Genomic DNA, 27,964 nt, shown 5'->3' with positions numbered 1-27,964 from the left:
TTTTATTAATTACCGGCTTTATTCTGTGGCCGCGTGCACGTCAGCTTCTGCAGCTCTCGGTGCGCGCAGGCGGGTGACGCTGAGCAGGTCTGCGACACCCTTTAACTCTCTGCACTGCACTGGTCCCCGAGCCCGAAGAACGCCATAGCTTTAAATTAATTAACACTAATTAACAGGTGTCACGTGACCGTCTCCAGCGCCTTAGATAGGGCTGGATGTTTCTGCTGTTAAAAGACAAAGTTTGCAAACTATAGCGAGATGAATTATCGTTCTATAAAGATTTGCGCGACTCTTTTACTTTTCACCGTCATGGCTCGGCGCTGCGTCTGCCTTTCCCCCGATCACAGGAAGAAAACACTCGAGCAGAGGAAACAGCTCGCCATGCCTCGAGTCACCTGCTCTGTCCGAGGCATCAGAGCTGTGTTTGGTCCTCTGGTGAAAAACAATGTGTACGCCAGAGGTGAGGTATAGGGCAGCGGGATGTGAGGAAGATGCTTGGTTCATTTAGTTGACCCTCATCTTTGGCATTGATCTCAGACCATGTGTGTGTGTGTGCTTTGTTTCCTTAGACGTGACAGGGGCCACAGTCCCAGTGTCTCAGTATGAGAAGACCTGTGGAGTGCAAGTGGCTAAAGTGAAGAACCAGAGCCTCTCGTTTTTCAGCAGATATGACAGCTGCTTTGTCCATGTTGAGGTGTGAATCATGCTGCAGAGTTTACATGAAGGAAATGTATGGGATTGCCAAGTAGGGCCAAAAATAATGCAATTATAGTATATTTACTATTAAGTTTTAATGATTGAAACCAATGGAGGTAAAAATGAGTTTTCAATCTGCATGTACGTCACTTCTTGACAGCCACGCTGCAATAACCTTTCATCCTCAGGGCAGCAAAGCCGTCATTCCGCTGCAGGTCCAGCTGGCAGGAGAGGATCGATGGATCAGGGTCAATATCAGCTGTCCCCTGATAAAGACAAGAAGTGAGAGGACCCAGCCTCGCCCAACACGTGAGTGGAGACAGTTGATTGAGCTTGACAAACTCACTGACCCAGTTGTGTCCTGTATACCTAAAATCAGCTCTCCCTTTTCGTCAGTCAAAAGTCACCCTGGCACAATTTCCCCCTGGAGCCAAGTTTAGAGTGTTGTCTTGTTGTTCTTGTAATTACCAATACTCGGTAGGAGTCTGCACAGTTCAGAGTGACGATCTAAGACATTTAAAAACAGAACTCTTCTCCAGCATTCCCTGGAAACTGTGACATTGAAAGAGCTCTTCGAGTGGACTGTGGCCACCAAAGGGTTTCCAGTGATGTCTGCTACAAACTGGGCTGCTGCTATGATGCTCGTGATTCAGCCTGCTACTACACACTCAATGGTAAGATTTGTATTTTCCCCTCCAACCTTTCCTCTAAACAAGCTGGGCTGCTTCTAGGACTCTTAACCCCTTAATAACCAGTCTTGTGGGGGGGCTTAAGGGAAATCAGAAATGGATACCAAAAATCTCAAATTAATCAGAGGTTTATGTATTTTGACTGTGGACAGACCTCCTGCCAGTATATGCGTGGCCTTCATAACAAAATGCAGTCTTGTTACCACCGTAAATATGTTTGGTACTACAGAGGACCAGGTACCAAGCAGTACCAATAATGTTTGGCACTGATGAGCAGTAAAATTACATCTATAGTTAGCAGCAGAGCTTTCAATACATGCTAATATAGTATTCAACATTATATAGTTATAAAGACAATTATGCAGTGATGAGGACAAAACGGGGTTTTGTTTTTGGGTTTTTTAATTTGTGTTTTACTCAAAAAAAACAACAATTATGCAACATTATCCTGTTTGTGACTCCATCCAGCCTGCTCTCTGGACGGACACTTTGTGTTCTCAGTAAACGCTGCAGATGCACACACGCCCATTGAGCCCAGCAGCCTCATTGTAAAGGATCAGCCGCACTGTCACCCTGTTGTCACAACCCCAGATACTGCTGTCTTCAAGATAGGAGTCTCAGACTGCGGTGCAAAAAGGAAGGTAAATATTATATCTAATATTTAGATTGGGATATCATCCTAATATTTTTGCACAGTTACACAAAGCCAGTCACAGCATTGAGCACAAGCTTTCATTTAGATGTTTCTGTGGTCCACCATGAATTTTCACATCTTCTTTTCTTAAACCTTTTTTTTTTTTTTTTTTTTTTTTTAATCTCTCCGGCTTTTAGGCAAATGGAGATGTGGTGATCTATGAGGTGGAAGTGGTGGAGTTGCATACAGGAAATGATGGGAAAAATTCTCAATTTAGGTATGGAGATGGATACATCTTCTTCTAGAAGACAGTACTGGTGGTGATGAATGTTTTTGGGTTTTTAGTCTTCAGGTCCAGTGTGAATACGACTCCTCTGATCTGAAGCGTGCAGCAGAACTGCGGTCTTTGTATGCGGTGACTAATCCACCACCTGTCATTGCACTGGGGTCCATCGGAGTGCAAATGAGAATAGCCACAGGTACTAAAGGTATGGAATGAAAAGGCACTTTGTATGCAAATCACAGCTGGTGATGTGTATATGTTTGTTGCTGCAGATGCATCCTTTACATCCTTTATTCCCGAGGAACAGCTTCCGCTGACTTTGCCCCTTCGTGAAGCTGTGAATGTGGAGATTTCCATCGTGCAGCCATCTCCAGATCCCACACTTTCCCTGCGAGTGCGAGACTGCTTTGCTTATCCTGGGTCAAGACACTCTGTGTGGACACTTCTCTATGATGGGTACGTTATTAACCCCCACCCCTCAATAAAAAATTTTTTTAAAAATATAACAGCACAGTTTTGTCCCTTTTGTACAGATGTCCAAATCCTCAGGATAATATGAGAAGCTCTGTCCCTGTGGACAAACAGGGGAAGACCACATCTCACTCACAAGTCAGGAGGTTTGATGTCAAGACCTTTGCCTTCTTGGACCCCAGCACAGGCCATCCAAGTCCAGAGGAAGTACGTTTCATCAGATTCTTATATTTCAGCAACGCAGTGTTTTGTTTTTTCCCCACAGACCTGGCTATGTGTTTTCTCTCACTCAGATGTACTTCTATTGTTGGGTGGAAATCTGCACGAATGACGTTGACTGTGCGCAGCGTTGTACCTTCATTTGTGAGTATACCACAGTACACTTAATGTGCTGTTTATTTTTGGAATTTTTAAAAAATCTGTCCTGTGTCCTCCCACAAGCATCTGAGGGGGAGAGGCCGAGAAGAGAGGCCGCATCTCAACCCCACCAGCTTCAACTGGTCTCTTTAGGGCCACTGCAGCTGGTCCAGAATAACACTGAAGCCGAGAAAGACCCCTGCATGAAACGGGAAAAAAGTAAATCCAGCAAAGCACCAAACTAGAATCATTACATGAAAGAGTATGAATGACACTCTTTAAATAGAATCTCACTCCCTCTCTTCCTTAGTGTTTCAGGTGATCGTATATATCCTGTCTGGTGTTGGTGCTGGCCTGCTTGTGGTCCTGCTGTTCATTGTGTGTTCAAGCATCAGGAGGTGTCAGAACAGAGGAATGCAACGAGCACGTGACGAACAAGATGGCAGTGAAGCATCTCAATAAATGTCAATTTGTCCATATGTGCATTTGTTTTGGTTTTTTGAGCTAAGGCTGAGAGTCAAATGGCAGAAAAACTGGACTGGAAATCAGTAACAGCAGATCTGATGGGATGCAAGTGTCTATAGCCATCTGTAAAACACAGTGCAGGCTTTGTCATGGTGTGAGGCCATCACATTTTGATCCACAATGCAATTCCATGTGAAACCAACTAATTAACAACAGCATGACAATTAGCCCAAACACACTGCCAATGCTGTGAAAGCGTAGCTGGATAGAAAAACACACAGTGAAACCACCAGCTGTGGATCGGCCTCCCCAGAGCCTGAGCCTCAACATTATTAAAGCAGTGTGGGATCCTCTTGATAGAGAACAGAAATAAAGGCAGCAAACTTCCAACGAAGAGCTTTGAATGTCTTCCAAGAAGTCTGGTGAACTATTTCTGAAGTCTACTTAAAAAATGAACAAGAAAGCTGCCCGAGAGCTCTGAGTGTGTTGGAGAATAAAGGTAGTTGCACCAAATATTGATTTAAGCTTGTAAGAAGTGAACAAACTCTGTTATTGCCTCATGTACTGTATTTGTTTGCACTTCAATGAATTACTAAACCAATTTTTCTTGAAAAATATCAAGAAATAAGGCATGACATGACTGTGCTTCAGACATTTTGATCTATGCTGACATGTTCGACCACAATGCAGATCTCCTGTTTCATGCACAACTCAAAGGTGCTCTATAGGATTGAGATCTGTTAAGATGTTGAGATGAGCTCTGTGACATTTGGCTGAAGATGGGTACGCTGTGGTCATGTTACATTATGCACACGACACACAAGTAGGAAATCGTTGGCATCTGGTTGAAACACCACTATACTGCCGCATGCCGACTTACATATACACGCAGAAATACACCAAGATCAACCTATGATGTCATCACAGAAAGTTGCTGGCCTGGAGCCTGCTCTGATAATTTGATAATGAAATCATAAAATTGTCTACTTGTGTTTCACAATAAAAATATTTGAACAGAAATCATAAAATTGCAAATTCAGGCAAAAGAGATTAGTCTTAAACTGCCGTTTTATAAAATTTCAGTACTTCATGTTGTAGCTTTACTGTGCTTCAGTAGATTTACTATCATTAATGTGAGGAGCGAGAAATTTAATCATCGTAAAATTAAGTCAGAATAGCAGTTTATTAACATAAAACCTTTATAATGCAACTGAAATACACAAAAGCAGTGAAATGAGAGAAGAAAAAACAGGTAGCTGACTCAGTAAGGTCTGAACTTCCTCTGTGCCCTCAGCAGAGCTATTCTCTGTTTATCCTCCTCAAACTTTTTCCTTAGTTCAGCGATATCTGTAAAAGAAAGAAAGAAAAGGAAACTTATTTAAATAAAATGCTTTCACAGCCTCAAATGTCAACAATGTCATTAACATATCAGAGACTTACGTTCTTTCTGCGTGTTTCTGTGCTGCCAGGTGTAGAAGTTCAAGAGCTCCTTCCTCTTCTTCTTCGTTATCTCCCTCTGTAGAGCCCTCTGATTGGCTGCTTCGCTGTGAGGACGCGCCTTGGCACCTTTGTGCCCTCTCGTGACTTTCACCCAGCCCTCTTCATCTTCTTGCTCCTCCTCGGCCTCCTTCTTCTGCCGCTCCGCTTCCTGTAGACAAAACATCAAACCCACGTTGAAGCCACGCGGAGCGGACGTGTCAGCGGTGCTGAAGGAACAGCGACAGAGTTCTCACCTCTTCTTTACGTTTATCGTAGTCTTCCATGAAAGAGTCGACTTTTTGTTGCAGCTGCTCCGGTTGGATAAAGGAGTCTGTGTACTGCTGGATCCACTCTGCCAGAAAGAAAATACAGCACACGTGTCATACATCTCATTTGTTACAGATGATTCCAGATGTTCTGCATCATTTCTTCTCATTCTTAGGTCACTTTATGTCACATTTGGCATCAATTTGTAGCCACTGTATTTACGTTAAGCTTGACTTTTGGCGTCTTTATAACAGATTTTTCACTCATAAGTTTATTCACACTTATTTTTTGTCATTTGTGTCACATTTTATTATTAGTGACTCTCTGTCTTTACACACCCTGGACAACATCCTTTCAAGATTCTTCCGCCAGACATGCTCTTTAGAAGTACACACACACACACACACACACTAAAACACTAAAACACATCTTATTCCCAAAAGCTGTAAATCCTTCTGCCCAATTCCACATCGTACCCCTCAGCACATACCTGGTCATACACATGTTATAATATACAAATGACTCATGTAAAGTACATTTTCAATGTTGCATTTATTAGTATATTTATGCTATTTAAGTTTTTGCATCATGTAGCTAAATCTCTGCGTATTTTATGACACTTTTGAACACATCTTTTGCAGATACTTTTGCTTCTTTGGTTATATTTCGCATTTCTCAGTAGCCATCCACTGTGTTTGGGGTGGTTTTATGTCTCGTTTGGTTTTATTTAAGCCTCATACATTAAACTGCGTCACTTTAGCAACAGCCTACTTACTCTGCAGTCCTGTTTTGACTGGGCGCTGCTCTGTGCAGACCAACAAAGGCACATCATGTGGGTGTGATTTAACTGCTGGTAAACTGGAGGAGCTTTGAAATACAACATAGCCAACTTTGAAGCCCTGAAACAGACAGAGACACATAACGTGAAACTGAAATCTACAAAACATACATAAACAAACGAGAAACTGCGCAGGAACACAGGTCAACCTGTTTTTCAGCTGGTTTGAAGAACTTGGATAGTTTGGGTCCAGCGTCCTGGGAGGACCCCGGGTGGTCTCTCAGTTCCACTGACTGAACGCTGCCAAACTGCGAGAATAAATCTTTGACAACATCCTGTAACACACACATACACAAACAGTGAGACGAAAGGCAGTGTGCAGTCGTTACTGTTTACATGAAGGACAAACAAACAAACCACACAGAGCAGTCAGGCAGGCGCGCTACCTCTGAGCAGTACGGAGGGATGTTTAGCACGAATAAAGTCCGGTCCAGTGGTCTGTGGGAACTCCTCTCCGCTCGCACCTTGTGCTCCTTCACGTACAGCGAGTGCTTGGCGGCGCTGTCGGAGCTGAACTGTAAGGACAACACTGCGAGGAGAGACGGGAAAAAAACAACACATCAGCGTCTGCTATCACCCAGCGACTACAGCTCTGTCGACAGATCAGCACACACTCATACACACACCAGCCGGGTTACGTAACACAAACATTTATCTACGAGGACAAAGCGGTACAGAAAAACGGCGTAATAATCAGAAATACCCGTAAATCCTCCAGGAATAACAGAAGCCTGATTCTTGGCGTGTTTCTTCTTGGACGGCGCCATTTTGATGTGACCTTTCACGCCGGAAGTACAACTGAATTCCCGTTTGGTACCGTTCCCCTCCCCAGATTTTCTGCTAAGCAGGTTTTGTGTTTGCTTTAAACCCAAACATTTAGTTTTTAGTTTGTATTACAGATACCTTAAAAAATGAATTTAATGGTCAAATTTAGCCTCGACCTTGAGGCTAAATGCTCTGAGGATCATTTATCGTTTATGTTGTCATATAACTTTTCACCAGCCTGTTCCAGGGTTTTAAATTTAGATGTTTTTTTTAAATGGAAGCTGAATTTTTACATCGAAATTTCAACAAAAATAACTAATTAAGTTATTTTCTCAGACGTTTGAGTTGGTATGTTGAAAATCTGAGCTTGATTTAATGATTAAAGAAACAAGCCTCCATGGTTTTGCTTCCCTCAAACCAATTTCAACAACTGGAGTGAATCTCTCCTTTTTAATATTCTGGTTGTTGGTTTTACTTGTAGATGTGTATTTATGAAGTAAAGTAACACTGAAACAAAGACGGCTAAAGGTTCAGCACCAGACTTGTAAATCATTCACAAGTCCAGAACTGTTTTTAGAAAGCCTAACAGCACAGATACATAAATCAACAGAGAGATCATGATATATAAAGCAAAGAGTCTCAGACATCATCTACAAAGCTAAATATTTAATGGTGACATTTCAGACACATCCTACCACTTTGTCTCGTCTTGCATTACATACCAAGAATGCAGTAGAACGTAAATTCCAGTCTTTCAACACAAATCAAGAGTAATAATAGAAAGAATTAAACATGTTGACCATCAAGCAAAAACCAGTCACAGAGCATACGAGTCTGGATGCCACAAGAATGTTAAAACTAAATAAACTGACATGTCCATTTGAGAGCTAGCTTACTGAAGTTATTATGGTATTATGTAGTTTACACCAGTCCCCGATTTGCAGGTATTTTCAGTTATTTTGGCATCACTTTGGGCTCAATTTAAATCATCTTCCCACATTTTAACCAAACAGTCCTTCCTAATAAAACAGACATGACAGAGGTTTGGTTTTTTGTTTTGTCTGTATATATTTTTTCCTCCCAATGCATTATACACTCATTAAACCCAAAGGGAAGCACAGATACGATAAATGAACACACCTGCATGAATATTCAGCCTTAAATATTACATAACTCTCAAGAATAACACTACCACACAGTCCTCAATTAGTCAAAGGGTTTGGGCTGGGTTTGTTTTTTTAACTCCTCCTCTTTTGGAAGTTTGAGGCAAGCGGCAATGACGGGATGATGGGATATATATTAAACTAAATCAAACTGTCACTTAATATACAAAAAAAAAAAACCAAACACCCATTGCAATTAAATTTGGTACTACCCCTCCTGCACCTCTACATCGGATTAAAAGATCATATGAAACTTCCCCTCGCTCCGTTTCCAAAACCAACAGGTGACTTTTGATAAAACCCAAACAAGGATGCATGAATGATGAATTTCACGTTCACAGGAGATCAAATGTATATCATGTATATCAAATGTGTAAAAATTAGTTTCATGAGAATGTGTGCTGGCTGCTGTCAATGTGAACACCACAGTTTGAAACGAGAACACTGAGAATGCACTAACATGAACAGACAGAGTTTTCACTTTAGACGTGGGCTATATCTTGATGCGAAAGGCAGTGGCCTGTGAGCTGGGAGGCTCAGTGGTGGAGGTCGACTGTGTAGTGGACTTGAAGAGAGCTTTGAGGATGGTCTGGGGGTCCACCTCTGGAGTGGGCTGAGAGGAGGAACGCTGACCGGCGGGCCGTGATAAGGAGGGGGGCAGACCTTCTTTCTTTGTGCTGCTGCCTGTACCCGGAGTATCGCTGAGTCGCCTGTGGGCAAGTCAAACAGTTGTTACTATTTTTTAAGTCCTTTAATGGTTCAAACAACACAGAGGGGTCCCTCCCACTGAGTTCAGTTAAAGAGACGGCTGTTAGGCCAGAGGGTTACATGCCTGACCTCTAGTGGAGAACACAGCAACAGCACCTGGTATTTACGTTTCAGTGTGAAGTTAAACTTGATAACATCAATTTCTTTAAATACAAATACCTTGTTTTTCAAAAGCAATGTAATAATGCTACTAACCACCTCAAAATGGAATTATGGTGCTTTCCCTTATATACAGTTTGTCTCAGTTCATATTAAATATGCCCACTAAGGTCACCAAAGCTAAAAGTCTGTTTTAAATGTTTGTTTTCAGACTATTCTTTCTATTCCTAGATCTGTGTGAAGTCAGTGAAAGGGGATAAGAGGACAACACGGTCATTTAAGTCTCACAGCTCTGGCTGTGAGCACAAAAGCCCCTTCTGTTAATGATGGGCAGCCAATCAGAAGAAAGTTTCCTTAAGGGGGACGGGAGTCAGAGTCGCTCACTTTAGACAGCAAATAAAGTGAGAGGCTGTACAGAGGATCACAATAAAATACTTTTTACTTTAGGAATGCAGTGAATGGATGACTAATAGGTTTTACTATGTAGATAAACGCCAGATTATGGCACAATGAAAATATGCAAAACAATGATTTCTTTAAATTAGGATTCTTCCTATACAGAGGAAGTCTGTGAAGGGAAGAAGGAAGCTGATCAGCACTGTAATGCATTTTAACCAGTTCTGTTATTTGGATTTTCACTTACCCAACACACTACATACCTTGTCTATACAAAAGGTCACATATAACAAGGATACAGTGACTCACTGCCTTTTCATGGACCGCTTATACATACTGTCTCCAAGTTCTCTGTCTGAGCCAACCCTGGTCTCACACAGTATGCAAACACAATTGAGTACAGATTCATTTGAAATTAACTAAAGAAGCCTCGAGGGCTCACTCACAATAGAATGGGTTGATCAGAAGTGATGACATTTCCCTGAATATGAAGGTTACACTTCATGGGTTGGCCTGGGGATGGACAAGGAAAAGAACAGATGACACAAATGAACCAATCACAACGATCCTGACCACATACAGAGCTGTGAAAAACTATTTGCCCCTTCCCTGATATCTTAGGTTTTTGCATGTTTGCCACACTTGAATGTTTCAGATCAAACAAATTTTAATATCACACAAAGAAAACCTGAGTAAATACAAAATGCAGTTTTCAAATAAGGACTTCGTTCACTAACGTAGAACCTACCCAATCCTAAGGGACCTGGTATAAAAATGTTATTGCCCTGTAAACCTAATAACAGGTTGTGCCACTCTTGGCATTAAGAACTACAATCAAGCATTTGGAATAACTGGCAATGAGTCTATCACATCACTGTGAAGGAAGTTTGGCTCACTCTTCTTTGAATTCTTTTCATTCAGCCACACTGGCATGTTTACCGGCTTCAACTGTCTGTTTAAGGTCATGGAAAAGCATCTCAATCTGACTTGAGTCCAGACTTTGGTTTAGGCCATTCCTAAACCTTAAATTTTTTTTTTTTTGAGCCATTCAGACGTGGACATGGCTCCATCAATTACGAGAAATCATCCTGGTCCCAAAGCAGCCCCAGACCATCACACTAACACCTAGTGCTGTTCGATATAACAATATATATCGGATGACTATATGAAAATGTCTAACGTTTCATTTTACGCTATCATTTGTTTCTTGGTGTCACAAAATAAACTGTTTACTGCAATATTTTTTCAGTGTTTTCATGGTCACTGTAGTGGCTAAATTCATTTTAAAGTTCTCTCTTTCTCCTATATTTAAAATAACCACACTACAGACGGATAAGCGACTGTTTTTACGCGTTGTCGTTAGCAACAACGACGGTAAACCCAACGTGTGGCTCCGCCGTCGGCTTGTTTATTTTCCACATAAACCTTTCACAATAAAGCTGAAGATCCTGTTGAGGTTTTGCCTTCTAAATAAACTGAGATGACGACGAAATACATTATTCTCAGAATATGCATCAAACAAATGACCTCAAAAACATGTAGTAACTATAAATGGCGCTTACAGTCACCACGTGGATGCAGGCACAGAGAATACCAGCACGGCCAGTGAAGATGAGGCAGAACCAGGTAGATCCAAACAGAAAGACTAATCAAAACAAATCGATGTCCTTATTTCTAAACGAGGGGCTACCTCTGTACCATGGACATGGTTTCGTTATGAAAAGTCTGACACAAACCAGAAAACTGTGCTATGCAAATTATGCAGGAAACTGGTCTCCACCTCACACTCAAACACGGCAAACCTCTTCAACCACCTATGCCAGAATCATGTGAAAGAGTATGGAGAAAGTTTATGGATGAGAAGCAAAAAGGAGCCATCAGGTGCTAAAGAGTAAACCCTCGACTCAAACATTAGAACGGGCCCGCAGTTCTTTAGATGGTTTATTTTGTGACCTCCTGGATGGGCCAATGATGCACTCTTGGGAGTATTTTGGTAGGCTGGCCAGTCCTGGGAAGGTTCACCAAGTTTTCTCCATTTGTGGATAATAGCTCTCACTGGAGACCCAAAGTCTTAGAAATGGCTTTGGAACAGTCTCCAGACTGACAGATCTCAATGACTTTGTTTCTCAGCCGTTTCTTCAGATCGTGGCATGATATGTTTTTTGAGATCTTTTAGCCTTTTAGTCAGACAGGCTCCAGTTAAGTCATTTCTTGATCCAGCAGATCTGGCAGTATTCCGGTCTGAAATTGAACTCATCTTTCCAAAAATGTGGTTAATCACATTTAATTCTTGATTTAACAACGGAGATAATTACTTTTTCACAAGGGCAGATAGGGTTGGGTAGCCTTTTCCTCTAAAGGCAATAATAGTTTAAAAATTGCACTTTGTTATCCTTGTTTAATCTTACAATTTAATTGACGCTCTGAAACATTTTTGTCACAAATGTGCAAAATATTAAGAAATCAGAAAGGAGTCTAACACGTTTTCACAACACTACATATATAATATATAACATGCTCGCAAAATATCTTGCTGCTACAGCAGCCATTAAACTGCATGTTAAACAGAAGACTTTCATGTGTGCGTCCTTGCTCTTGGCACTCACCGTCCAAGCAGCGATTGTTGTACTTCCTGTATGCGCTCACGGCGTCCTCTTTACGGACAAACACCACTTCAGCTACGCCCACCTTCACCAGCCGTGCTCGCTTCAAGGCACCGCACACACAGAACAGTTCCTATGGACAAAAATTGACAGGCATTACAAATACACACTGAATGACTCATCACGGTACTCACAGCACTCTGCACATCATTTTAATCTCAAACAAGAAAAGGTTGAAGGCAAACAGAGCAATTTCCTCACCACTATGTCCTCCTCAGTGACTCGGGGATGCAGGTTGTTCACTGTTATTTTTGTCCCCTCCAAAGGGCTAAAAGTAGGCTAAAATGAAAAATGACAAAACCAAACAGTCAAGTAAATGTAATTGCAATGACTTGTGTGAACACATTAAATATCAATCGAACTGATACACGTAACAGAATCCCTGCAGGGGTCTATTTGATAAAGAGTCTGCAGCCAGGTTTAAAAAACAAAAACAACCAACGAAAAAGTTTTTTTTTTCTTTTTTTTTCTCATCTTGCATTCAGTATTTTCACCCGTTAGCCTTTTGCACGTTACACGTTTCCCTTTAAATGTGCAAATCTACTGAAGCAAGAAGAGTTCTTTGTGGTGTGGCATGGATGGCAAAAAAGGCAAGGATGGCATGAAGGCTGAGACATTTTGAGCGTTTCATTTGCAACTGCAACTAAAAACTGATGTGTGCAAATTGTAATACGTATGAAGGAACATGTGGGCAACAAAAACAAACCGGTTACCACTGCAAAAGCAGTGAGATGATTTATTACAGGGTGGAGCTGCAGCCTGTCCTCTATGGCAAACACTGGGCTCAAGCGGATTTTATCCTTTCCACGTCTGCAAGTCCGCTTGACAAGATTTCATCATCAGACAGCGAGTGCACAGACATCTGTGAGCCTGCCTGTTTTTTTTTGATCACTTGGACTCATCCACCGATATTACAGTGCACCAACTACACCCTGTGTCCGCAACAGAGTAATACAGGCTCCAGACAGCATTTATCCAAAGTTAACAAGTATGTTTGTTACTGCAGTTGCAATCAAAAGCATAACAGTTAAAAGCCAATCAAAGTCATTTAAACATATTAAACGGTGGTTTAAGTTTGAGCATGAAACAAACAGAAAAGATTTACCTCCACGATGTTTTACAAAGTGACAGCTGTTTACTGAATTAAGAGCAAGTAAAAATTGAAGGGTCTGTATGAAGACAGGCTGCTGGCAAAAATGTAGCTGCAGACTGACAACAGCTGTTGCCTTTGACTGTCGGCATAATTTCTGCAGGATGCAGGAGTGTTTCTAAAAGTGGCCATAGTCTATATTCCACTACATTTTGTTACAACATTAGTTATTTGTTATCTTGAAGATTTAAATTTTTTATCTTAAAATGACGCTAGTTATTTTTAATATTGTCAAATAAAATCGATACTTGGGTATTAATCGATATTAAAAATATCAAATTAAGATTTGCAGCAGTATTGATACAACAGTGCCGTTTTGGCCTCCTCCAGCTGACACACAACGTCCCACAGCACAGGTGCAGACAGACATACAGCTACTCCCTTCACTAACAGCTGAAGTAGTTAACACTGAATAACACTTCAAGAGGAAGTTCAGAGATCAGTAAAGCTCCCATTTCCGAATTTGCTGTCAGTCCAGAGTGTGGAGAACTAATCTGAGCAAATAAAGAGTAAAATTCAGAGCAGCAGAATCAGACGGGCCTGAAGAGCAGAGCTGAGGAGAAGAAGGGCTGCAGACTGAGGCAGAGCAGTGTGAACAGTGAAGAAATGGCAGATGTGGACAATATGATAAAATAGCTTTTCTACTTTTACAATAATTTATTAAAATGTGTTTGTTATTTTTTTGTAGCCAGCTGTGAGCCGGCTGCTAAAACGTTAACTTTGCAACAAGGTGACCTTATTGCCAGGACTCCTGTTGTAGCACAATGGGCAAATGGCCAAAATATTTGATGTTGTATTGAAAATGGGAGGTATCAGTATCGAGTTTCAAATTCTAGTGTTGTGACAATCCTGTATGTCACATGTCCCAGCTATATATAAAGCAATTAAAGGAAATCAATTCTTTTCCTTTGTCTGGGGCATGATGCAGTTATGTTAGAAACTCGTCTGACTTGCTGCATCAAGCCAAAAGACAAATTATAATAATAAAAACCATAATAACACAAGTTATATGAGCGCAATTTGAAAGAACACACACTTAGCTGCAGATAAAAATGACAGGATTTACCTGAGGAGGAGTAGGAGCTGTTGCACTGGTTTCTGCTGTGCTTTGCTGAAGAGTCCTAGAGACTGGCTGTAAGGCTGCAGCTGAAGACCGAGTGGCAGCCAGGCTGGTAGTGGGCCGAGTAGAAGCCACAGGAACAGCAGGCCGTGGGGCCGTGTAAGCATCATTCTTAACCACCTTGGTGATCGGGGCTGACATGGAGAAAGCCGAGCCTGCTGTACCAGGCTGTGTGAAAAAAAGAGACAAGAAAGATAACAATCTAGTTCATGTAGGTACGCACAGCAGACACGCTGGAGTTTCTGTATGAAGGCCCACGTGTAGCCTTGTCACAGAGAAACATCTTACCCGAGACTGTAACAAATTGTTTGCAGTTGTGATCTTTAACTGTTTATTTGGGGCGTCATCATGCTCATTTAGAGTAGGCTGTAGAAAAACAAAGTAATCATTTTAGTATGATATCTTAAACCTTTAGGGCTCATAAATATCCCGTTACATTTAAATATGTCAAGAGAAACTAATCTACCTGTGTAGCAGCACGTATTCCTCCTAACATCCCTACTGGACGTTGCTGGAAAAAGAAACATAATACATTACTTAAGGAAGTTCTGACTCTATATTTCTACAAGCATACATATGGGCAAGCCTGATTTATTTATTCTCACCTGGATGGTCTTAGTTATCTTTAAAGGTGGTGCAACTGCTGCTTGTGTCTGTGTCCCTCCAATGCTCCTTTTGAGGCTCAGCCTATCACGAGCATCCATCATTCTTGCATTATTGCTCAGCTGTGGCACTGCACTGGCCTTCGGACTCGGTCCTTGTGCATTAGAACCAAACTGCCTTGTATTCACACCAGCAAGATTGTTGTTGGTGTGTATCTGTATCTGCGGCACAAGCGTCTGGCTCTGTAAATGTTGCGTTACTGCTGTCTTTAGTGTGGTCGGTGCAGAGATGGTGAACTGACTCTGTCCCTGCTTGCGTGAGTTGATCATCTGACGTGCATCTTGCACCACTCCTGCTCCTCCCCTGCCACGGATTTTGAAACGAGCATCTTTCTGCCCCAGCTTCTCTCTGGCATCTTTTACTTGAAAACCTAAGGGGAGAAATTGAGAGTTTTAAGACAACGACTTTGCTCATTACAAAGTAACATTTACACCCACTGATCTGCTGGACTTTAGTGCTTGCTGGACATTACCTGTGCCTCCTCCAAGCCTCTGTCTCACATCATTAACTCCAATCTTCTGTCTGGCATCAAAACTTTTCCCATCTCCTCCTGAACCTCGTCCAAACGCTGGCCTGAGAAAAACAAGGTTTCATTAGGTTCAACAACAACACGCATTAGGACTAAGTGATACCTTCCACGTTACAATCACTTCTAGAAACACATTGAATAGGATTTTTTCTCAGATGATTATGGAAACTTATGGATTATTGAAAATTGTGGAAAATTTTACCCATTCCAGCTACCACATTTTTTCAATAAGTGAGGACAAAACTACGATTTGTTGCCAACAAAAACACTAGCGTGCTAGTTAGCCAAGCCTGACGAGTGAAGCTACAAACAAAATGCTGAAAGAGACGAGCAATTTAAAGACTTAAACAAAGAAATATGTTTAGTTAAGCGGAGAGAGGTTCCGAGATTAAACTGCGTTTTCTTTGTCTTCAATATGAATGGCTTCAAATGTGAAGGCCTACAGTTTGTGGAAGCCACTATTAGACTAGCGTTCAGCCCGTAATCGCTGCTAGCTGTAACATGCTAACGTTAGCTTACGACTGTCGAGTAGCTACAAGCAGCACTAAGTTTTCGATATGCGCTTAGAAATGTTACTACAAGTTTCGAAATCCTTAATAAACACACATGCACCAGTCTCCCAACACTCAAAAATACCTTTTCGCTGCAGCCTTGACGTTAATACGGCGCTGTCGTATAACTTCATCCAGAGAGACGTCTGCCATTTTCTCACACACTTTCCAAAAGCGCGTGCGCGCCTGAGATTTCTTGGGGGCTATGACTACGGGAACTGATTTGGGCCAAAATCCAAAATGGCTATTTGAAGAATTATGATATTTTATAGAAGATTCAAAACAGCTAACGCTGTCTTCTTCAAAATACACACAAAGACAATTAAAACACGACCGTGTTGCTACCGTAATAAATCTGTGATCGATTAGTCTTGACGAAATACGAATAGCGCGCATACCTGCATACCCATGATCCTTTGCGTCACATAGCGCAGCGATTTTACGACATAAACATTGCATATAACTATTAAAAGGGTCAGATCTGGCTAATCGATCGTTACTTTACTCAAGGAAATAAGATAATTCGACAGAAGCTAAAAAGAAACGCAATGGAGGAAACTATATTTGAAACCATAATAGAGAGTGCCTGTGTACGTGGTCTATGCCCGTCCTCCACCGTAGTTCAGTCATGCCTTAAACTGATGAGTAAGGAAAATAACGACGCGGGGTGACGCCCGTGTCCTCGTACAATTAACGAGATTAATTTTTGAAAGGGCACAGGTCTGCCTGCTGAGGTGATTCGCCTACTTTGCGAGATGCCTCGTGGGACAAGGACCTTCCCCGAGTCCTAAACACTGTCAAAATAAAAAGCTGCTATTCTCCATTAACATACATACCTTCCTGTTACCGAAGGTAATATACTTGCAGTTGGAGTGTTAGGTATGGTAATTACATCGTGGAGGAGCATGCCCCAAGTTCCAAAGTGCAAAAGAACACAACGATATTGCGAAATATAGCAAATAATTATGCCGCATAAATATTTACTTCATGTATCATCTATAGGGTAATTATAGCGTTAAAAAAATGATGTGATGATTTCAAATTTAGCATGTAGTCAATGTCCATGATGTTTTTCCACTGTTTATAAATATATAGGTACAGTTACAGACGTCGCAAAACAAGAGTTCCTCATAAACTACAAGTCCCATGATGCAAATGGTCTGGCGCAGAGCCAAACCGTTGGTTCGGTGGGTCTGTGGGTTCGTACATCACTGCTGCCTCACGTCGGCTCTGTTAGAGGAGAAATGGCTGCAGCGCTGTCCCGTGCCCTCAAACTGCCCGGTAAGATGCCGCACTGATTTGTATTATTTATCAGACCAATGTGCAGACGTAACGGAGCTTAGCTTCATTGATAGTCTGTGCTCTCCTATCTCGCTTCTCAGCCTTCTCAATGTAGCGAAGTCATTTAATTTTACTGGCTTGTCATACGCAGTTGTCAGGTTTTCCGTTTTATCTCTGCCAATTTCTCGTGCCAATTTTTTAATCCTAGTCAAATCAGATGGCCGCAGTTTTTCTGTTTGTGTAGTGCAGCGTCAGAGCGGCACGTTGACGGCGCTGTGTGGTGGTGCTGAACGACGGCTAGCTGCTCGCTAATGTTAACAACCTGCTGTTAGACAGTTCACCATAAAAAACATTTTTCATGACAAATACATTATACAAGCTCAGACCTGGCGACAATATCCTACTGGAAACAGTGATGCCCATCATTGCCTGTATTACGGTAATACTATTTCTATTCTATTTCTATTCTATTTCTATTCTATTCTGTTCTTCTTTCCATTCTTTCTTCTAATGGTTTTTCTATTTAATTAAAGAAATCTGTAATGTGAAAAAAATGCTGACAAGCATTGATGAAATAAAATAACCAAGCTAACGTCATCGTGTTATTACTATTTGTATTTTTATTGTTGTTTTAAGTGTGTTATTGTGAAATAGGGATGCTACAATCAAAAAAATGCCTCAAACTACAGGAATATAGTTAGATCCACTATTTTTCTAGTTTTGCCTCTGCCCACCTCTACAGTATGGTAGTAAAGTGGTGTAATCAAACATCAGAGGCTCAAAATTATTGTATATTATATATTAACGTTTAAATATAAGTATAGTTTTTAATACTTGCATGAAAATCCTTTGTAGTCACTATTTGCCTGAGGTCTAAACTCACAAAATGCTGTGTTTTCTCCATTGAGATGCTCTGTCGCGCCTTTACTGCAGCCACGTTTGGTCGCTGCTTGTTTTGTGGGTCTCTGATTTCAGTTTTGTTAGCTCCTCTATAGTTGCTTCACTGTGTTTAGATCAGGTGACTGACTCCGCTATTGAATAATATCTAATTTCTTTGTGTTGAGAAACTCGGGTTGCTTTTGCAGTTTGCTTTGGGTCATTATTCTTTTGTACTGTGAAGAGCTGTCTGTTCAGTTTTGTAGCATTTGTCTGAATCTGTCTGTCATGTTCAAACCAGTGTACTCCTAATGAGCAGTTTCTGTGTGTCTTTGCAGGGAAGAAGGGCTCGGAGCTCGGGGAGTATGACCCTCTCACCCAAGCAGATAGTGATGACGAGAGCGAAGAGGATGACCTTGTGCTCAACTACCCCCGAAATGGTCTCGGGAGGGATAGCTGCCTGGGCACGGGGTCTTCCAAGCTGCGCGGCGGCCGATCTGGAAGATTTGTCGGCGCGGAAGACGGAGCGCAAGACGAAGACGAGGACGAAGAGGAGGACGAGTGGAGGGAGCAACTCCCCAGCAAATCCAGGCAGGACAGGAATGACATGAAGGGAGTGCAGTACTGGAGCCACAGGGACTCGGACGGAGAGAGGAAGAGGGAGGACAGAGGGGGCCCTGGGGCAATGGGGGGTGCTGGGCTAGGCCTTCACAGTTCTGATGAACAAAAAAGGCTGAGGGTGAAGAATGCTATCCGAAGTGCGTTTTTTCTGGTGCCTCTGGTGTGTGCCACAGTGGTTGTGTTGCTCTGTGCATTCCTGATTCCATGCCAGAAGGGAGACCTGGAAAAGAGGCTGCAGTGGGAGAAAGCACTAGGAGGGACAGGAGGTAAGAACACTAATGCACATTTAGGGACTCTTTTATTAATGCCCATCATGTAACATAGCATACAGATTAGTAGGCCTGTAGTTAGCTCCAGAGTAAACTAGGAAAAATAAACAGCCAGTGCTTGATAAGATCTCGCTCTCCTCTGCTGATATCTAAAGTGAGTGGTGCCACGATAATAAGGCTTACTCAGGAGTCGTCGAGGCTAGACAAAGTGCCTAACCCTGTAATTTTACACCTGTCATTACACAGGCTTGTGAAACATCTTTCTACCCATCGCATGGTCTGTTTACACATGAAACATTGCTTCTGTTAGTGGGTGGTGTTCATGTTTTTTTCTTTTCTTTTCTTTTCTTTTAGGTGTCACGCCACCCGCGCTGGCACTGTGGGATATTGATGGTGATTCAGTGGAGGATGTCTTCTTGGGTGTTACCGAATCGACCAACGAGACCCACACCACACAAAGTATGTGCGATATGTAAATATCTTTGCAGCCTCATGCCTGTACCCATCCACAGCTGTGATCAGACGTTTACTTACTCATCATGAGCATTATTGTCATGGTAATTTTGGGCTTTCAGTGGTTTCTTTGAACTCTTCTTTTTCCAGGCTGGAATAATTGTACAGCACACATCTTTAATTACTTTTAAAAAAAACGAACCGTGTGCACAAGTGTATATTTATTTTGCTTCTGGCATCATTCTGATTGGCTTCTGCAGAACTGGTGGAGTTCCTTTAAATTGGTTGATTTCCAACCATGGACCCGGGTTTTTAAGTGTAGTCGACAGTAGATTTGAGGTTGGGACGTCATGAAGCCTAATGTTAACCTGTTTTATCCATTTCAAAACTGGTTTTGATGTGTGTTTGGAATCATTGACCTCTTGGAACACTGAACTGCATTTGAGTTTCAGTCGTCTAGCTGTTGATTTGAGGTGATGTTGAAGAATTTGGATGTAGTCCTTCATTATTCCATACAATTTGTGCAGTGTTCCACTACCGCTGGCAGCAAAAAGTCAATGAAGATGACTCTGTGTGCTTTCTCTCTCTGTAACCTCTTTGATATTTATACATGGTGTATGCGCTTCATCCCAGTTTACAGTGCAGTGGCCCTTTCTGCCGTCAGCGGCCAGGTGCTGTGGAAAAAAGTCATGTCAGAGGCTGTGATGTACATCCAGTGTGGTCTGCAGTACAGCACCGTGCCGTCGCCCGTGTGCCTCCTCATCTGCAAATCCTACATCATGGCTGTCAACGGCACCACAGGTCAGACCAGCTGTGCAGAAGTAAATAAAATTAATCAACTGCAAGTATTCGTTTCTAAGCATTCAAAGATATTTCCTTTCCCTCCACAGGAAAGAAGCTGTGGTCATCATCAATTAAGAGCATTGAATCTCAGGCAGTGTTACTTCCAGACCTCCAGGGCGACTCACACCCAGATCTGCTTGTAGCCACCCTGCCAGCGGATGACGTATGCCAGCCTCCCTTATTTCTTCATGTGCTATATTGATGCATGTTACAGTTTGCAAAGCATTATTTTTTTTGTAGTGTTCACGTAAGCACAATTCATTCATTCTAATTCATTTAACAATCATCACGAGCTGAAGAATTTACAGTTTCTTTGTATTTTTATTTATTTTTTGCTGCTTTGTGTATTTTCAGAAATTCGATCTCTCTCTGACTTTGATCTCTGGAGAGACGGGAGCGTTGCTCGGACGTGCTGTGCCTTTCAACGTCACAGCCCAAGGGACGCTGATTGGTCCCTGGCTATATGAGACACAACAAGGAGTATACTACATCCTGTTTGGTCTAGGTGACGTTTCAGTAAAAGGACTAGATGTTACAATCCCTGACAATGCACTGCTTTAAATGGAGAAAATCTTGGGGGATGGCTGTTATGAGGAAAAGCAGCTCAGAAACTTTACTTTCCTTATGATGAAGGGGGGGCCTGATCTGGCTTCCAACACCTCTCCGCCGGATCGGGCTGTACGCTCTACCTCCCCACTGCCTCCCAGAAAAGGGAAGAAGAGCAGAGGGGAGAAGAGCGGAATATTTTTCTTTCCTATTCTTTCATTCTCCCTTTTAGATTCACTACCATGAGGTTAACTGCTTAAATACTTAAAGAATGCTCCAAAAAGAATCACCCCATGAGCTTTTCTGTGTGCTCATATTGCAAGAGTTTTGCAACATATAATATTTTTCTAGCAAAATGGGAAACAGGTGCAAACACACGGAAATCCTGTATTAGGCGCAAACAGTTTTCTAACCAGCTTGAAAGTCAAAATTTGGTATGACCATAATAATCAGATAAAATTAAGCATATTTTCATTAAATATACTAAAGTTATTGAACAACAACAACTGATTCTGAGCAGCTCATTTAAGAACTATTGAAGTGACCCTTGAAGTTATTTTAATGGTGGTTTCACACGACCTTGTGTCATCGTGTGTTCCCTTAGGTAATGTGAAGGCCGTCTCCCTGCGAGACATCTACTTTCAGGCTACTGGAAAACTGCCCGAAACTCAGGCGCTTCGAAAGAAGGATTCGGGGTGGGAGGGCATGAAGAAGGACAATTTCTCTTCCATCATACAAATTTACAGGTGGGTGTCTGCTACTGATGCATAGATCTGTTTTCAATGTGCAAACTCTTCTTTGTTTGTTAAATACCAAATACATTTAACCAGCTGGCACTAAAGTAGAAAGCAGATTACTAGATCATATGTTTTTGTCTAAAATAAAAAAAATTGTTGTGTCCTTTCTAGCCCACGCGACCATGACCAGGCCAGGTTCCTGCTCCCTCTTGTGGCTGGTTTTGGCAGAAACCACAACAACCTGGACACCGCTTCGAACCTAAACTCCACCAGAAGTGACTGGGTGCTGGTGTATGGAGGCAGCGTACAGTTACTGCTCCGGCAGAGGAATTTGCGAAAGAAATGGACCTACAAAACAGCTTCCAGCCAAAGGTACAGTCCTGTTTGGTTTTTCCCCCCCTGCAGCAACCACTTGAGGGTGGTGAGGTTTGAACAAACTGATGTGCTTGAAAATTATATTTTGGCGAGGGGCGCCTAACTATTGCCATGAGGTGGTCTGAAGTTTTCAATATTTCATGTAACTGTTGTTTTAGCAACTTTCTGTGTGGTAATCGTGTGACTAATGCAAAATCATTAGAGAGAATAGCACTCAGTCAGATATGGTTTCCCTGACTTCATTTTAGCTGCATGCCCCAATCTTTGTTGTTGTTTTTAAAAAAAATCACATTCCACCAAAACATCTGTCCCATCCTTTGGAAAACTAGAAAAATATGGGTTCCTAAAATACTTATTTGTATGTCGCAGTCAACCAGTGGCAGGACACTTCAATAGCGATGGAATCCTCGATCTTTTCATTCAGCATTCATCAAACGGAGTCATGAAGGTAAAACAAACAAACCAAAGGTTCTTTCATGCTTTTTCCCCCCTCAGGGCTGAAAATTATTTGCTGACATGTAACATCGGCTCCGATCTCACTGGTGGTTTTTCCTCCTCTTCTTTGTCTTTCAGACATTAATCATCGACGGGGCGAACGGGACCCGTTTGTGGGCCGCCGAGTTCGTGTGTCCCCATCTTCGTTTAGAAATTTCTGCAATCTCCACTTCCACAGGCCAATCCGCATTCCTGTTCTGGGCCAGCGATCCAATCAAAGCACAGAAGAATGTTACCAAGACAACCGTAAGTCTTCCTCAGATAGAATTGCTAGAGAACCCAGGAAGAGCAGCCATCTGTGACTCCGGTGCACAAGATCATTTTACTCCATTGCGCTCGACTCTGTTAAGGAGTCTTTTGTGCTAAATGTGCTCTCTGGCTGTTTATAGGTGTCGCCGGGTGTTGCCGTGGCAGAGCCTCTCATTCGAAAGCTCTACCTGCTCCATCCTACATATCCCACAGTCCTGCTGGAGCTCGCCAGTACCACAGACACAGCAGTCACATCTGCAGGTAATCGCAACCGTACCTTTAAAAAGAAACATAGAACAGAGCCTCTCTCTGTACTGTACTCTGTACTTTTTTTAATGAATGACCACTCTTCCTCACTGATAGTGCGCTACCAAGACCATCAGAAAGACGCATCCTACATCACAGTGTCCTCCAGTACCATGCCCAACTCTGTCCCCAGCACTTACATAGTCAAGTGTGTGAGCCTCAGAGCTGCTATCACCAAAGGGCAAACTGTGTGGATAGGAGATGGCAGCAAGACCGCGGGAGCCCTTAAACCCGGTGAGGTCAGCAAGTTCTTCAGACATCTGACCTTCAGACATCAGGTGAGAAAGAGAATCGCAGGGTGCGGACAGTCAGATCTGGAGTGTCGCTAATTTTGACGAGTGAATCTCTCTCAACTCTGTAGTGAGGAGCCAGCTCTGCTACCACGACCCTGCCTCACAAGTAAGCGGTACAGCCACAAGGACTTGAGTAAGGATGAAAGGGACGAAAAGCTGCGGATGACTCTGCACCGGGGCGATGACGACAGTTCATCCACGAAGCTGTTTACATCACGTTTGATTCAAACAAAAGTCGAATTTCATTTCTGGTACTTGAGAAAGACATCTGTTTTTGTTTTGTTTTTTTTTAATTGAAACTTTTTCTTTAAATAATTTAAGTCACATTTAGGAAGTCTGATCTTTACCTGGTTGTTTCTTCACTTGACAACAGCAGAGTAACTTAACACTTGAACAGTGCATGTCTAGCATGCATCTCTCGTAATTCCAGTATCTACTGTGTGCTACGGTCCACTATTTCAATGCATTTTGTCATGATTACTGTTCTTCTGCTCCTTGATGTTTTAGTTAGTAAGAGTTCTGTAAATATTTAATGCTGTACAGTAATTTATTGATTTGCCTTTTTGCCATCTGAACTTTTTAAGATGAATGAACCGCTGTTTGCTAAGGATTATGATATTTAAATGTAAGCTGCAAGACAAAGTAAAGCGCAATGTATAGCCTCCGTGTTTTATTTCAACTTTGGGAAATGCTTTCGGGAAAATAAAAACGAAAACGCTGTGCTGTGCTGTTGAATCACCACAAGGGGGCGCTGTTTCTGCTCTCTTCTTGCACATCACAATTCATCTCCGGTTCGTTTTCCGCATTGCCGCTGCATCGTCAAACTCTGTAAACATGGCGTCGGCCCTCGGTCGCCTCGTCAGGCCGTCTATCCTCAGAGCCCCCCGCAGATCCCCGCTGACCCCCTCCAGTGTGCCGGGGAACACCGTGACAGCGTGCCGGACGGCCGTGTGCTCGTCGTCCGGTGCTATGCTCCCCAAACCCAGAAAGGTGAGTCTCATTTGCACGCAGTGTTACGAAATCAGGAGATCCTCGGAAGGTGTAGTCTCACAAGCGCCGTTAAATAACGTTGTTGTTTCTGTGGTGGGGTGTGTGACTCCGGGGAGCAGACCCCCTTCGGCCTAATCCGGATCGGCCTGATAGTGGTACCCTTCTTGTATGTGGGGACGCAGATCAGCAAGAACTTTGCCGCCCTCCTGGAGGAGCACGACATCTTCGTCCCCGAGGACGACGACGATGATGATTGAGGGGGTCTGGAAAGCTTCAGGTTAGCAGGTATCGCTGGCTGTCGCTGTGGGTGTCACAGTGTGGCAGAGTGCACGCTCCCTCCTCCGTCTGTGTTGTACAGTGTTGTTCAGTACAGACTGAAATGTGGGAGTTACCATTGCAATAAAAAAAACAAAACATGTTTCATTAAAAGGTACCTATTAAGATTCTTTGTTTTCTATCATATATATGTGTACTATAATAGTGATGGATGCGTTTATGAAAAACACTGAGTAATCCATGTGAGTCGAAAAGAAGGAAAATCAATACATAATCATTTTACAATATTTGTGAGGGGCCACCAATCAGTATAATAGGCCCCCTTTGATGTTGCTGACCAGGCTTTAAGATTGCTGCTCAGAGCTTCAGCTCTGTAATAATAAAATCATTACGCTCACATTAGCAGCTTGAATGCAGGAGTTTTGTTTTATCACTTCTGTCTGATTTATTTTTCTTCAGGCTTTTGCAGCAGTTCTTAAACTTCTCATATTAAGACGTAACCGTTTACAGGCCTTTATAGTGTAAAAATAAATCACCACACTTTTTCTGCCCCTCACAGATTATGTATTGTGTGACGATGACCACCGCCCAGCGTCAGTGAGCATCTCAGCAGATTAACACCTTCCCGGAGTTGCGTCTTTGTGCACTAGATTCAGGGTTTTTGCTGCCTCGGGCTGATCGTATTGTACTGTATTTGTCATTCACCAGAACACAATGATTTCAATAAAATTTAATTTTCTATCAACTGTTTAAAACACTTCATTGCATGAAATATGAAACTTGTTTGGAACAAAGCTGTTAAGTTATTCCCAGGAGCCGTTTCATGTCCAGTTTTATGGATTATACCTTCTTAAGGAGGACAGAATCCAGACTGTAAAATGTTATTTGTCCCTCTTACTGTTAGAGCTTTTGGCTCAGTTTTGGTCTGGAGATGTCAATTTTCCAAATACAAGATTAAAGCTTTTCATAGCAGCAGGAAAAATAAAAATAAATAAATAAAACTGATGGAATCAATAATAATGATGAAGATTCAGCTCTCACATGCTTTTCTGCAGTGAAAAAGCTTTATATTGTTTGAAACAACCCGCTCACAACAGCATCTGCACGTTCAGTCATGGTGTGCTGATGGCTTTAATTGATCCAAGTGACAATATCAATAATAAAAAAAGACTGGACTATAGATAGGTGATTGTTAAGTGTATATTTACAATAAAGAGAAACAGCTGTCAAATTGGACACAACCAAAAAACAGGTCACAGGGCAGGCCGAGAGCTGTACAGTTCATTGGTCGTGTCCCCGGTAGAATTTGGACAGGAAGTCGGTGGGGCGAGGTTCTTCAGACTCGTAGAAATAGCGCATTATGTGGGTCTTCTGCTTCCAGACGTGGATCGTTTCCTGAAGTTCCATTTTCCCCTTTAAATAGCACACACACAAAAAACGGAGAACACCTCAACACACCGTGAAGTAAACAACTCAGTGTGGCTCTAAGTTAGATTTAATCAGCACTCAGAGCCCTAAGAGACACCGCCTTGAGAAAAATCATATTTACTGTTTCTTGTCACAGGTGCGGCTTTTACCTTAATGACCAACATGTCGATCACACGGGGGTCGGTGATGTGCTTGTTCTTGTCAAACATCTCCCTAACTTTGTCTTTTCCTTGGCGTGTTGTGATGTCCAGCTGAAACATTGCGACTGCAGAGGAACAGACACAAACGGAGAGCCCTTTTGGTTCTGCTACACACACTTCATCCAGGACATCATTCCTAAATGTTACTATTACAGCTGCGCGAATTAAATCAATCTACAGCGGCTATTTGAAATAAAATTGTCCTACTGTTTTTGTTTTTGCAAAGTTGCCACTCATCATCATCATCATTATGCCATATTTGTTTTGCTACATCAGATCAGAGGTCCCATCAGCATTTGGGTGTTAAACATGAGGAAATCACTGTCAGTTTGTAATTGATTAATTGATTTTGAAGAGGTAAATAGTAATAATATCGTAATAACAAAATGCATTGTGAATCACGTTGCAAGGAATAAGTCTATACACTGAACAATTTACATGTTCGAAAAGGTCTAAAATACACATTTATTTAATCCTACTCCCTTAATGCTATTTAATAATTTACTCATCAGTGTTCCTCGATATGACATGTAATCAGACAATATACATAATTAACTATGTACTAGTCTGCACATAAAACAATATACATTTCCCCAACCATTGTTTTAATTCCAAACTTGTACTGTTCCACATTTTTACACCGCATATGGATATAGGAAAATTGTTATTTTAAAAATCCGAAGATTTAATGTACCCCATAGATGTACACCTTAAATAAACCTCTTAAAGGATCTGATGGGTAACCGTGTAAGTAACCACCTGCTAGCAGCCAAAACAAAGTGAATGCTGAACATGGAATTCTTGCTAACTACGGGTGTTACGAAGCTGCTTTACATATTATAGTCAATAAAGTAACAGGTCTTCTGTAAGCATGAACCCACACAACAACGTAACACGAATATATGCACCTCTTTTCTTTTTTTAATCGATTCGTTATTTATTTGTATGATTTTAAGTTAAAATGTGTGGACATAAAGTACAGAGTACATAATCTTCGATGCAGCCTCATCTGCCTGAAGCCCAAAATGAACGCTAGCTAGAGTCAGTATCTAAAGGTTGCTTTGAAGTCATGAACTTCCCTTTACAGTTTAGATTAAACGGAAACATCACCATCACTAGGTGACAGAAGAGAGGAGAGAGTCTTTAAAACATTGTTGTCATATTCAAGATCATCTGTGCTAGCAGCTAATGTTAATTATTCTGCACCGCTCCATAGACGCGACCTTGACGGTCGCCTTCTTCCACACAGTTTACCCGCTACAGGGGGCAGACTTACCTGTGTTGGGGACCTCCCGGTACCATGCTCGGTATAACTCCCGGACTCGGCGCTTAGCCTCGTCCAAATCACGGCTAAAAATCGGTTTAACGACTTTAGCAGCACCAGCTGCCGTCCGGGTCGCCGCTGTGGACGCCATAACTGCTACTGTTGCTATTTTCCGGTTTCATTTAAATTAGCGCTGAAAGCGCTCTGCTGCCACCTAGAGGTACGGCTGGTTCAAGACACCGCTCACAAAATGAAGGGAACGCTTCATTACAGAATAACACAAAATTCGTTAAACTTCAGGGATATCAACCTGTCCAGTTAAGAAGCAGAAACCACTGTGGATCCGTTTCACCTGCTCTGGTGGAAAGAAAAGTAACAACAGGTCAAACTGGACAACCTCCTAAAAGATGGTTTTA

The 27,964-nt window shown here is 42.1% G+C and overlaps 6 protein-coding genes and 1 non-coding gene across 8 annotated transcripts; 4 read left to right on the top strand and 3 right to left on the bottom strand.

The window, feature by feature from the left end:
* The first annotated feature begins 31 nt into the window (after nucleotides 1-31).
* LOC146520533 (zona pellucida sperm-binding protein 4-like) lies at nucleotides 32-4,777 on the top strand. Its single transcript, XM_085157798.1, has 12 exons — nucleotides 32-460; nucleotides 570-694; nucleotides 885-1,005; nucleotides 1,236-1,370; nucleotides 1,854-2,026; nucleotides 2,217-2,296; nucleotides 2,365-2,498; nucleotides 2,575-2,758; nucleotides 2,836-2,980; nucleotides 3,067-3,136; nucleotides 3,215-3,349; nucleotides 3,441-4,777. Exons 1-12 carry the CDS (start codon nucleotides 259-261, stop codon nucleotides 3,590-3,592), a joined length of 1,656 nt encoding a protein of 551 aa, XP_085013924.1. The 5' UTR covers nucleotides 32-258; the 3' UTR covers nucleotides 3,593-4,777.
* rrp7a (ribosomal RNA processing 7 homolog A) lies at nucleotides 4,777-7,008 on the bottom strand. The gene is made up of 7 exons (XM_085157819.1): nucleotides 6,883-7,008; nucleotides 6,566-6,708; nucleotides 6,329-6,454; nucleotides 6,117-6,240; nucleotides 5,329-5,426; nucleotides 5,036-5,243; nucleotides 4,777-4,942 (listed from the first exon to the last, which is right to left on the bottom strand). The coding sequence occupies exons 1-7, from the start codon at nucleotides 6,944-6,946 to the stop codon at nucleotides 4,857-4,859; spliced, it is 849 nt and encodes a 282-aa protein (XP_085013945.1). The 5' UTR covers nucleotides 6,947-7,008; the 3' UTR covers nucleotides 4,777-4,856.
* A 587-nt stretch (nucleotides 7,009-7,595) lies between these two features.
* Nucleotides 7,596-16,368, bottom strand: poldip3 (polymerase (DNA-directed), delta interacting protein 3). Its single transcript, XM_085157797.1, has 10 exons — nucleotides 16,132-16,368; nucleotides 15,439-15,539; nucleotides 14,909-15,336; nucleotides 14,770-14,814; nucleotides 14,592-14,669; nucleotides 14,250-14,471; nucleotides 12,235-12,312; nucleotides 11,977-12,106; nucleotides 9,817-9,883; nucleotides 7,596-8,817 (listed from the first exon to the last, which is right to left on the bottom strand). The coding sequence occupies exons 1-10, from the start codon at nucleotides 16,197-16,199 to the stop codon at nucleotides 8,601-8,603; spliced, it is 1,434 nt and encodes a 477-aa protein (XP_085013923.1). The 5' UTR covers nucleotides 16,200-16,368; the 3' UTR covers nucleotides 7,596-8,600.
* Nucleotides 16,369-16,674: 306 nt separating this feature from the next.
* On the top strand, nucleotides 16,675-16,828 carry LOC146520530 (U12 minor spliceosomal RNA). The gene has a single exon (XR_014873941.1). It is a non-coding gene; the product is annotated as a U12 minor spliceosomal RNA (small nuclear RNA).
* Nucleotides 16,829-17,187: 359 nt separating this feature from the next.
* Nucleotides 17,188-24,049, top strand: fam234b (family with sequence similarity 234 member B). Its single transcript, XM_085157794.1, has 13 exons — nucleotides 17,188-17,327; nucleotides 18,542-19,090; nucleotides 19,448-19,552; nucleotides 20,180-20,347; nucleotides 20,437-20,552; nucleotides 20,744-20,894; nucleotides 21,540-21,681; nucleotides 21,844-22,044; nucleotides 22,417-22,495; nucleotides 22,621-22,788; nucleotides 22,932-23,052; nucleotides 23,155-23,375; nucleotides 23,459-24,049. Exons 1-13 carry the CDS (start codon nucleotides 17,291-17,293, stop codon nucleotides 23,459-23,461), a joined length of 2,061 nt encoding a protein of 686 aa, XP_085013920.1. The 5' UTR covers nucleotides 17,188-17,290; the 3' UTR covers nucleotides 23,462-24,049.
* Nucleotides 24,050-24,109: 60 nt separating this feature from the next.
* Nucleotides 24,110-25,401, top strand: smdt1a (single-pass membrane protein with aspartate-rich tail 1a). 2 transcript variants are annotated; one of them, XM_085157838.1, is made up of 3 exons: nucleotides 24,110-24,380; nucleotides 24,500-24,657; nucleotides 25,216-25,401. In XM_085157838.1, exons 1-2 carry the CDS (start codon nucleotides 24,225-24,227, stop codon nucleotides 24,635-24,637), a joined length of 294 nt encoding a protein of 97 aa, XP_085013964.1. In that variant the 5' UTR covers nucleotides 24,110-24,224; the 3' UTR covers nucleotides 24,638-24,657; nucleotides 25,216-25,401. The 2 variants fall into 2 exon arrangements, with proteins under 2 accessions (XP_085013964.1, XP_085013963.1); XM_085157837.1 differs by having other exon boundaries at nucleotides 24,500-24,665.
* Nucleotides 25,402-25,838: 437 nt separating this feature from the next.
* ndufa6 (NADH:ubiquinone oxidoreductase subunit A6) lies at nucleotides 25,839-27,726 on the bottom strand. The gene is made up of 3 exons (XM_085157835.1): nucleotides 27,561-27,726; nucleotides 26,234-26,349; nucleotides 25,839-26,069 (listed from the first exon to the last, which is right to left on the bottom strand). Exons 1-3 carry the CDS (start codon nucleotides 27,697-27,699, stop codon nucleotides 25,938-25,940), a joined length of 387 nt encoding a protein of 128 aa, XP_085013961.1. The 5' UTR covers nucleotides 27,700-27,726; the 3' UTR covers nucleotides 25,839-25,937.
* Between the last annotated feature and the right edge of the window lie 238 nt (nucleotides 27,727-27,964).

This window comes from Neolamprologus multifasciatus, chromosome 4, assembly GCF_963576455.1.
Source record: "Neolamprologus multifasciatus chromosome 4, fNeoMul1.2, whole genome shotgun sequence".
NCBI classification, from domain to species: domain Eukaryota; kingdom Metazoa; phylum Chordata; class Actinopteri; order Cichliformes; family Cichlidae; genus Neolamprologus; species Neolamprologus multifasciatus.
Note: the sequence above shows the minus strand (reverse complement) of the source record. Positions and strands in the feature narration are given on the sequence as shown.